Genomic DNA, 11,908 nt, shown 5'->3' on the forward strand with positions numbered 1-11,908 from the left:
AGGTATGACTTTGCAGCATTGAAAGTTAAAGGTGGGGTAGGTAATTCACTTCAGAAACACTTTTTGTTATATTCCATGGAATGCTCTTAAACTCCCGATAGCAATGGATACATTAAATGCTTTGACAATAAATCTGTGGAAGCCGTAGTACTGTAAAAAGCACGACCAATCATCTGAGCTGGCCCGGCTAAATAACTGGATGGCCTACCTGCCTGTCAGCCTTCCATCTCGTGCACAAACTTATCTCGTGACCTCATTGGTCATGTGCGTGTTCGTGTGTGTTGGAGGAGGCGCTCTGTAAGGAAGTCTGAAGGAAGGGGCAGATTTTTTTCGGCTGCGTACTTTCAAATGCTAGCGCACTCGAGCTGGTTTCTCCATTCTTACCTACCCCACCTTTATGAAAGGTCTAATTTGTTTAAAATGTTGCAAGTTGAATTTAATGGTATTGGATACTTTCTTAATATGTTTCTTAAAAGTCAAGTTTGAGTCCATTATGACTCCAAGACACTTGAAGTGGGGGACTAGTTCTATTTCTGCTCCGTTTAAAAACACATTGGATCCTTCGATTTTGACTGGTCGTTTACTGAACATCATGCACATCATTACAACTGTAAGCAAATGTTGTTCAGCCAGTGTTGAACCTTGTCCAAAGCATTTGAGAGACAGGATGAGATAATTTCAGTGTTTTCCCCATGTAGGCTACAAAGGTGACCGCATCATCGGCGTACATTTGCACATTCAACTCAGGACATACATTAGGCATACATAATGTACAGAGAAAACCGTAATGGTCCAAGAATGGATTTTAGCACACTATTGTTTACCATGTTCACCATCTTAGTTTACTGTGTTAGCATGCTCACATATGCTAATCACAACTATAAAGATGAAGCTGTTGGGAAATATCATTTATTTTTGCATGTATTTAGTAATGAAATTAAGTATCGATAATGGCGCTAAATGAAAAGTAAACTATCCTTAAAGAAAGCATCATTTATGGAAATCCAGTTGCTAAGATTGTTTTTGTCTGCACCAAAGTGTTGACTGACTTTTTGACATTGCCACACCATAAGCTAGCTTGGCTACAGACGTCATGTTAATGCAATTCCTTATTACAGCACTGCAGGCTAAGAGAGGGAAATGTTCACCATGAAATTATTATAATTAATAGACACCTCATGGTTTCTGCAGTCAAAGTTCAAATCAATTGTGATGCCTTGGTAACGGAATTGATTATACAGGATGTGCTCATACAAAGCAGCAGCAGGCTGTCCCTTGTGGCTGCAGCAGCTTCTGTTTGTAGCTCAGCTGTGTTTAAAACTAATGGAATATATTTTGTAGTTTAGGCAGAACATAATTCTCAACATAATCACGTTATTGTTTTGTAAGACAAGCCATCTGTTTTGGGTGGCAGTGACCTTTTTAATGCATTTCATAAAGATATAATGAAACACTCGGAAAATAAAATAAAATAGCCTCCTTACTCCTAATTGCATGCCCTGTCTGTTTAGACTTTTAAATAAATAAATAAACGTGGAGAAAATGTGTGCGCCCTTCCTTCAATTCATATAGGTTACTGTTTAAACGTCAACTATCATGTGTCCATAGATAATAATAATAATAGCCACCCAGTCTCTTATATAAATCACCTTCTTCAGCCAATATAATCAACACTGACAAAACCCTCCCACTCGTCAATCAAAAGTACTGTGTATCGCTCACTGATTGGACGATGCAGTGCATGCACTGATGTGATGCTTCCTGACATGAGAGCAGTTTCCCAGCGGAGTGAAGAAAATACATGAACCTCACGGGAGAAACTCCTCAGTTTATACCGTCTTTTGTGTCAATTAATGTTTCATTTAGTTACAAATATGTGATATATCTGAACAACAAAGTGGTCAAAAATCATTTTATTCATTTTTTGGAAACATTTTCATAATCGCTTTTTTCGTTCTACATTTTCATTTATTATAATTTCCATTCAGTCAGTCATTAAGTGCTATTTAAAATGTTAATTTGCTACATATCCAAACAAACAAACAAAGTGTGCAATCCAATGAATGTTAATCTAACTGGGTTTTGAGATATAACATATCTCTTTTTCTTCTCTCAATTATTTTATTTATTTTGTGCACTCAATATAAATCAAACTATTGTTCGTTTATACATTTTAAGAATGGCGTTTATCTTTTTTGAGAATTAGTTCTTATTTTATTTTTATTTATTTGGGTTAACAGATGATACAAATGTTTGTGTCAGTACTAACAGAGGCGGGGGTGTGTGTGGAAATACACCCAGACGATCAGCTGTGCAGCGTCATCACAAACGGACGTCGCTTCACGTGACGTTCCGGAGGAAAGGACGTCCCATTGCTCTTAAAAACTCATTTCCCTGCTTCTCGTGGTTTCCTTGCGTCCCTCCATGCTTCCCTGGTGGGAGGGACTAGTAGTCACAGGGAAACGACGCAAGTGAGGGACGCAAGGAATCCATTTAACTGAAGTGAGAAAGGCCCTCTGAATCATTGGCCTAAGGACACTCTCACTTCAGACTCTTCACTGTCGCTGTGTTGTTTGTTTTTCCTCACAGCTCCAACGCATTAAGCTGTGTCTGGCTTCATATGTGTGATCGAGGCACTGAAACCTCTAATACAAACATGTTCTTCTTGTAGAAACATTACGTCACTGTAATACAGTATTTGTATCTTATTGTGAGGTTAAGTGTTATTGCATATTATCTTATCTGAGAGGGACTATGCACTTAAAGGTAGCTACGTAAGAATGGAGAAACCAGCTCGAGTGCGCTAGAATTTGAAAGTACACAACCGGGAAAAAATCTGCCACTTCCTTACAGAGCCCCTCCTCCAACTGACTGGCAGGTAGGCCATCCAGTTATTTTAGCCGGGCCGGCTCAGATGATTGGTCGTGCTTTTTACAGCGCCACGGCTTCCACAGATGAAATGTTTTTATATATTTATTGTCAAAGCATTTAATATATTCATTGCTATCGGGATGTTAAGAGCATTCCATGGAATATAACAAAAAGTGCTTCTGAAGTGAATTACCTACCCCACCTTTAAGCAAAAAACATAAGAGATAGCAAAAATATTGCAGCATGTTTAAATGTATTTAAAGTAAGAATGTTTATCTACTGTAATATTATCTAAGAGGGGGAAAAATAGAAGGGAAATAATAATCTGATAATAGCTCAGGCCACTGGGGTCAAATAGGTGGACAGGGGATTGCGGGAGGAGGCGGTGTGTGAATTTATAATTAAGATCAAGTAAGGTTGAAAAAAATAGTTAGAAAAAACTGTATCATTTGAAATATGTATTTGTTTATTTTAATACATTAAGGTACAGACATTATGCATATTTGATTACTATTAAGTTAATCAGGGTCACTCATATTAAAACAAATTGGAGGAATTTAAAGGCCAACTTTCCTTAAGTTTGCACATAGTTTGAGACTCGGATCAAGATTAATTACTTCGGGAATTAATACTGGGAATGTTTATTTTAAGAAGTAAAAAGCTCACATACAACAGTTAATATGAGAGGGCTTGAATGCGTGAACACATCTTAATGACTGTTACAGTCATGGCAGACTTCTCTAACACAGGACATCACAAAATAGAAACACTTTCAAGGACCTTTGATTCTTTTTCAAAAATGTTCAACGCCTTGATTTGTCCCCCCTCATATTAACACGCTTTCAAGTATTTCAAGGAACCAAAGTAATTTTATATGTGGTTTGTTATGTCAACACAATGTTTCAGTTATTTGATTTATATACTTTGTTACATCTCCAAAATGAATTCAAGAGGGGTATAAAGCATAAAATACCTCAGAAACATGCCAGTATTGAAATGAAGTACAATCCATATTCTAAGTATACACACTCACCTTCTGTAAGAGTAGTCGAGTTCGTCTCAGTGATGTAGACCACCACGAGGCCGATGCAGACGCCGGTCATGGCCACGAAAAGAAATATCAGACATTTTTCCAGGGTGCTGCAACCCCTGGACCGACGGCTGCCCTTCTCCTCGTCCATTTTTCCTCACAGTGGAGGAAGATGCAGCAAACTGTGCCACGTACAACAGACCACCAGCTTATTACCCAAAGTATCTGACAGCACAGATGAACCTTGAGCTCTAGAGATATTCGTGCTGCATGCCAGCCTGAGAGTGGTTGGATGTAAAGAGCCATAAATCAGGCATTATCACAACAACCAGTTAATGAGTGTTTATGGAAATGGTTCTTCAATCAAAAAGGGCATCAGGGTATCTTTCAAGGGACTGGATTGAAATGCAGGTCAAAGTCACGTGGCACAGAAAACCTGGTTTTAGGTGTTCAAACTACTCATTATTCTTCTGGAATATGTCACTGGATCTTATTTTTGTCATGACAATTCCTATCAATATAGAAAAACTGTTTAGACGGTAAAGAGTTTTGCATGTTTAAAGATGACAATCCAGAGTGCTGAAGAAATAAAGGATAATGAAGGTGAACAGTACAATTATTAAACAACGGGATATTTAAAGGCTTGTGAATTATTTTTTAAATCGCACTGCAGTTTTTTTTATCAACTGCTGTGTCTTTTAATCTTGGTGCTCACTACAGTAGAACAGCGGGTTTTTTTTCGTAGCTGTTAACAGCAACTTCATTATCTTAAAAACTGATGACTGAATGCTTTATTCATTGCATCAACACTCAGCGTTTAATGTAGGCATAGTCAACAGCTGTAAATCACTGAAAAGGCCCTGACCAGAGTTTGCGAGGACCATATTGAAGTAAACTGAGTTAATGTCCTTGGGGGGGCATTGTGCATTTAAGAGACGTGGGGTTTACATTTTCCAATTAAAAATATTTCAGTCAGACAAGTGTTTCTTTAACATGTTTATTAGAAGCCGCATATAGTTGAGTTTGGCATCTAGGCTGGGGCCTCATCACTCCACAGATATACATAGCACGATGAGTGATGATTAAATAACTAACCCCCAGAGCCTACAGGTGGAAGCTCGGGTGGTGGTCGGGCAGCAAGCAGCGACGTGGAAGTAGCTGCCGCAATAGCAGCAGCAAGCAATGCATGGAGAGAGATCTGGCAGGTTAAATAGAGGGGCATATTAAGGAGACTCTGTTTGTTTGGTTGGAGAGTGGCAAGGGGCGTTATGTATGAATTTAGCGTAAGTGCTAGAGTTGACTGCCTGAACTAGCTCGCAGGCTTCGCGCCGTATATGGTGAGTATTTTATACGTTTATTGCATTATTTTTAGACTCAAAATGTACAATTGAATACTTTCTGGCCTCATCATTTGCTACCCAGTAACATTAACCTGGACAATCTGGCATTGTGGAGAGGGGTTTGAAACACTGTTGAGTCATCAATAAAAGAGTTAGTGAATAATTGTGTCAATCTGCTGCAGGTATTGTAAAGTGGGCTTTCAAAACGTGTCCAATGAAAACAGCTTGATGCCGTGGCTGAAAATAACTCTGTATGGGCAGAGTGACGTTAAATTGAGGGCTGGAAAACTTAACAGTGAACTTAAACCCACAATTATTATTATTACACTATTCATTGTCCACTGCTAACTAGAAAATGGAATAGCCACTGCGAAAAGAAGTGACTGACAGGTAATTAAAAAGGACTAAAATAAGTTTAACTTGATCCCGGTCGGTAGAGCTCTGAATAGTTCCTTCATTAGATCTCCAAAATACATTTTATAGAAAGTAAATACAAGAATACAAATATTTAGAATCTTAATAACTGCAATGTCCATCCAATTCATTATTTTTGCAGATATAAAATAATGATTCTCTCTGACTGTCCAGGTGATGAAAAGAGGGGGACTAACTTCCTCTGCAGCGGTGCAGACAATGCAACAAAAGCACTGAGTTCAGAGGATCTTCGTCTCGGGGCTGAAACTCCATAGAAAAACACTTGATTGGGTTTTATCAGACTCACTTTGGGTTTATTAGAATCTGAAGCATCTTTAAAACTTAATTTCCCCTAAAGATAAAAATTCCAGTCCATTTTTTTCTCAGTGACAAAAGGCAATGTAACAAAAGCTGCTGATCTCTCCCCAGACGCTTTCTTTAGGCAGTACAATGGCAGACATCTATTGAAGACACTGTCAACAGCCAGTGTATTGGTATATGTGTGCAAGCTGTTGTGTCTGTGTTATCTATCACCTTCCCTTTCTCAGTGTATTACACCTCTATCAGTTTGTTTTGTATCTTCTCTCGCTCCACCAGGGGACCTATGATGTATGGGCACATCTGTCAGCCATAATAAAGCAAACTCTAATGAAGCCAAGGAAGGTGACCTTTGTGTATATACTGTATGTGTGTGTGTGTGTGTGTGTGTGTGTGTGTGTGTGTGTGTGTGTGTGTGTGTGTGTGTGTGTGACTGTGTGTTTTTGTCAAACGTGTATCCTTTGCACATGTATGCGCTGTTTTAAGAGGGCATGTGCTCGTGAGCTGAATGGTAAGCAATCAATGATGAGATATAAAATCCTTGATGCATGTACAGTGTGTGAGAGAAAGCAGAGAGAGAGGAAGGGAAAGACTACAGACAGATGTTTGAGGAAACAAAAGTGGGGGTTCGCTGCAGAAAATAGTTTGACAAAGAAACACACTCACATTGGCTGCACTATAAACAAATGTAGGCCACATATTCCACTGGGAACAGAGCGGCCATCAGGAGCCGCACTCCCAGCTATCTGGCTGATTTAATACCTGCATGCAAAAGGGGTGAGGAGCAGTAGCATGGATTTATGGGAAATATCCTGCAGAGTGGAGGCCAGCAGAAGCTTTTAATCACTTCACTGTTACTGGCATCATTATGATATCATCGTCAAAGGCAGAAAGGAAACCGAGAGAAACGTGGGCTTCCAGAGAAAACGGGGAATCGGGAGTTGAAAGGAGGAGGCTCAGTGAGAGGAAGAAAACACAGAAGATGAAAGATGTTTTTGAAAAACAGCACAGCAATGCTTGAAGACGGAAAGATCAGTTTTTAATCTCAGTTTTGAAGCCATGGTTATGCAACTAAATGGCAACGCCAGCCATCCCTGATTACCCAATCTCAGACATTTGATCTGTAAATAGCAATTAGCACCAACTCCCATGATACAAATGCATTTAATATAACCACAAATGATCTGTTAGTGGATTTTATTCCGATGATGGCCGTGTTATGAGCATCTGCAGGGTTTGTATTGGAGCTGAAGGCGCTAATGTGTTCATGAACAAACTGGGTCACTGCAGGAAGACCTTGCATCCCAATATCAGGACAGCAACTTATCCGTGGGACCTCAATTATAGCTGAAAGATGTGTCTGCTGCCCTGATTCCCTCCAGAATCAGAAGCTAGGGATAGATAGGGAGTGTTTACACTTTGAAATGTTGCAGTGACATCCAAAATAGTGAATAATGAGTAAAAAAAGGATTAGGTTAAATATTTTCCACTGAAAATTATCTAAAAGTAACCTCAAACATGGAGATCTCCAGATTATCACTCAGCTGTGTAAAAGAACAGCCTCTCATAAACTTGAATTAGGAAAGGATAAAGTCAATTATTTACCCTTATGCACAGACTTAAGTACATTTTAGCAATTACATAAACCCAACAATACAAAAGACATAGGTAGACATGATGCATTGTTTCTCCCTCCATATTTGAAACCACAGATAAACACCAGTTTTTCCATTAAGTTCTTGCACCGCGTGTTTCCCAACAGCACGTCTTCTCGGCCAGAGTATAGTATCATTAGTTTCAAAATCTCAGCGTGAGTCAAGGGGACCCCGGGCTGTGACAGGGGGCTCCTGCTGCTCCAATCGTCTTTAATTTCATCTTCTGACACAGCCTGGGAGTTTCCTTGCTAAGTGGTAACGCTCGAGAGATTACCATGTTGCCACTAAACTGGGTATCAGAGCTGAGCTGTCATGAAGATATTTATTTAATCACCAACGTTTCTACAGCACATATAAATAACCAAATGGAAACATGACTGTTCACTTTAATGTTAAGTTATTATGTTTTTTTCAATTTTACATCGTGACATTCACATGTTTTGGAGATATAATGTAGAGTGCTAATGGAGAGGTGGAGCTACAGTGGATCACTAAGAAATCACTGAGGCAAAACACTGGCAGTCAGTTTGTATGCAAGGTAACCTCTGTACTTGTAAAGTGAAAATGTACATTTGTCTTCTGGCATTCAGTCTGGAGGAAAGCTTCTTTTTTTTTTAATGGGTCCTGTGATTGGAATAACATTTATTTAACAGTACATGAAAAACAGACCTAAATTCCTCTTATATAGAGGCCCTATTATGCACATTTTCAGGTTCATATTTGCATTTTGTGCCTCTACATGTGACAGGTCTCCAAGCTTTAATGTTCAAAATGTTTTCTCATACTGCCTGTGCTGCAGCACCTCTTTTCACCCTCTGTTTGAAACCAGAGCCCGGTCTGCTCTGATTGGTGAGCTGGCCGGCTCTGTTGTGATTGGTCAACCGTTGAGAGAGTTGGAGCTCTAGCTAATACAAGCGCCATGGTTACATAGTGACGTCATTATGTTACAGAAGTAAATGATAGATTCCAATGGAAGCGTTTCAGGCAGAGGGGGGAGTGTGTGGGAGAGAAACTCCCTCTGGGGGGGACTTTGGGATTTTAGCCTTTGCAGACTATTCACATACGCAAAGACATAAACCCCCCAAAAAGCATAATAGGGCCTCTATAATATAATTGACCATGCAGTCTTGTATGGGAACATCATTTTTCAGGGAACAAGCTGCTAATTATTGAACTAAACTCTCCACAATAGAGCAAATCAATACATTTTCTAAAATGTAGCCACTTCGAGCAAAGGACTAACATAATGTTGTTTTTGGTCATACAGGATTTGTTTACTATAAACAATGAATCATTCTGTTTTTGACCGACCTGCCTGTTACATTTCTGATTTACAGTGGTAAGTCAGAAATGTAACAGGCAGGTCTGTCAAAAACAGAATGATTCTGTTGTGTCTCGTCAAATGTGTTAGTTATGTTTATGTATGTTGTCTGTCATTTCCTGTTTTATTTTGTACTTACCTCGTCTTTCATTTCAGGCCCTGTTTCTTCCTCCCCCTGTGTGTTTTTCCCGCCATCATCAGCGTCTGCCCCGCCCCTGATTGTTTCCACCTGTTCCCACTCACTCCATGTTTAAATATTCCTGTCTCTCCCCTGTCCTGTGTCAGTTCGTCTTGTTTGTTTGTGCCAAGCCTCAGCTCTGAAAGGATCGCTTTCTCTCATGTCAGGTTTTGTTATTTTGTTGATTTTTGTAGGCTTACGGTTTTTCTTAAATTCTCCTTTTGTTATGCCTAGTTTTTTCCTCCTTGTGAGCGCTTTTTGTTTATTCCAGCACCTACTCTGTTAAGAGGCATTACCTGATCATTGGAATTAATAAATACTTGTTATTACATTCAAGACTTTGTCTCTGGGTCGTGCATAAGTTTGTGTCGAGGTCCTGACAGATTCATTGTTTATGGTAAACAAATCAACAGTATGCTCCATTGAGAATACACAATGTGCAGCTATGTGTCTAAGGTATGTGATAATTAAAATACCGATGGCATGGAGCACAGCCACCGAGGTGAATATTGAAAGCAAGTGTCCTCTGGTAGATAGAGCAGTGGGAGGTATCATACATGTCCATATGCCTTTCAAATCCCTCTCCAGGTCCCCCGTCTTTGAAACAAATCTCCCCCTGTGCTAACCGCCGCCTGTGGCCGAATCTAATCTGCACTTCCAAATGCGGCCCGGGCAGAAAGGCACGGTGAAAAAGCGGCTATTAAAGATTGAAACAGAAGCCAATTAAAGCTCGGGTGAAAGAATCTGGTGGCAGAAAGGGACGGAGTGGATGAGTAAAGGACAAAAAAAGCTCAGGATGAGGAGGGAGACACATCAATCCACCTGAGGCTGGATGTATTCAATATGACTCCACAGATTAGTGATGTCAGTTTGGCACACTTCCACCAGCTCTGTAGGTTGACACATGTATTAAATAAGAGTACTTAAAGAGGTCACTTTCAACATTTTCAGCATCTCTTTCTGACACAATATGTGAGCAGACAGAATGAGACATCCGTACAATGTCTCAGTATTATCAGTGTCCTCTGATCCTGGTGGATGAAAAAAGGCTTAAAGATTAGGGACTTCAGTCCACGATACTCTTTAGAGGTTGTGACAGAGGGTGTTTCTCTATGTCGAGGACGCTTGCTTTGTACCACATGTCTTCCGAGTCAATTGCTTCAGAAGTGAGGCAAGAATCCTTCCTAGCCTCGGAAAACGAAAAATTGTGGAACAGGCTAACAGGTGTGCGTCATATGCGAGGCCCCGCCTTAAATGGAGCGTGATTTCCACCAAAGATTTGGAAATTGGTCTGTGCGCAAAGCATTGTGGGGATTTTAAGACCGCAGAGTCTACACATGTGCAGCCTCGAAATTTCCCGCTACGAAGTACACCGGCCTCGGTAGAATTCCAAGTATGCTGGACATTGGAACAGTCCTTCGGCGGCACTCGATGACGTAGTATGCTTGAAATAGTGGCTCTGGAGCAGCCTTCCTCGACAATGAGAAACACCCAGTGACTACGAATACAGAGGACTTTTCTCCCATGCTATCACATCCTGATACTAACAGGAAGTGACATGCTTGTTAAGACAATAACAGCAGTCGCTTGAAATCAGCGTTTCACCGAACAGAAGAGTACATTTACTCCGAAAGGAAGTGTTCACCATAAAAAATAAAGGGTTTCTGGAAATATTCCTCAAAATATGAAGTGACTCAGTCTAAGCAAAGCTATATGAAAACGATGATATAACATTACAATGTAATCATCATGCTGTTACAGTGAACAATGGCGGCTGGAAATCCCATGACAAGAGCCCTAGTACTAACCTGGAAACTTTAATTAAATTAGATGAGCTCAGACTGAGATTGTGTTCAATTACATTTGTGTTGGGTCTGGGGATTCAAGTGACAACTACATTTTATTAGCAAATCATCTGTTGACTTTCTTTCTTTGAGGAATACATTTATTGTTTGGAGGATGGAACATCAGAAAATGGTTCATCACATTTTCCTGCTCAATTTTAAATTATCAAATGTAGTGTTTTGTAAAACAGTCTAAAAATAAAATATTACATTTACTATCATCTAATGACAAGCAACACAACCCCACATTTAAAAAAAAAAAATGGTAACCATCATTGAAAATGTGCCTAAGGATTAATCATTTGTCGAAATAGATGCTGTTTGTTTTGGGCCGATTGACTTATTGATCAAATTGTTTCAGCTCTAATTGCACCTTTGTTTGTATTCCACCTTTGTTCGAAGCACTATAAAATGTATATACATATATGACTACATATAATACAGAGTTTCCCTCTGCAGCTTTGCAAAATGGGCAAAAGACAATTCTTCTGTTCAATGCAGATAAAACTGCCCATTTCAGACCTTAGGCATTAAATTACCGATTCTCAGGCCTCTTCTCCGTCTCTGACTACGCACTGCTTCCAAATGATATGCTCATAATTGTATCTTAAATTCAGACTTACAGCAGGACAAAGCGATACATCTTGTTCTTAGAAACATGTACAAGATCTAGTCCCTGCTGTCCTTCTCTGACCTATAAAACACTTCTGCAGAAAAGTCTTCTCTGGCTGACTGAACCCTGTACATCTTCTGTTCACAACAAGAAGGCAATGCTAAATGGTGGATTTATGACTTGCATGCATATCTTGGTGTAAATCAAAAGGGAAATAGTTAGGAGCAAACTGTCCTTTGAACAGACTTCATGCCCTCGATGGGGATCACAAACTGGCTCATTAAGTTTGACATTAATTTATCAAGCGCTGTCTAAAACATACGG

At 39.7% G+C, this 11,908-nt stretch overlaps 1 protein-coding gene across 1 annotated transcript in view; it reads right to left on the bottom strand.

The window, feature by feature from the left end:
• Positions 1-4,150, bottom strand: part of LOC307032071 (ovochymase-2) — a 32,302-nt gene extending 28,152 nt beyond the window's left edge. The window contains exon 1 of the mRNA XM_079669785.1: positions 3,905-4,150. Coding sequence (XP_079525911.1) covers positions 3,905-4,052 — 148 coding nt within the window. The 5' untranslated portion in view covers positions 4,053-4,150. The remainder of the gene's footprint in view (positions 1-3,904) is intronic.
• Between the last annotated feature and the right edge of the window lie 7,758 nt (positions 4,151-11,908).

This window comes from Notothenia rossii (assembly GCF_949606895.1).
Source record: "Notothenia rossii genome assembly, chromosome: 1".
Lineage (NCBI taxonomy): Eukaryota > Metazoa > Chordata > Actinopteri > Perciformes > Nototheniidae > Notothenia > Notothenia rossii.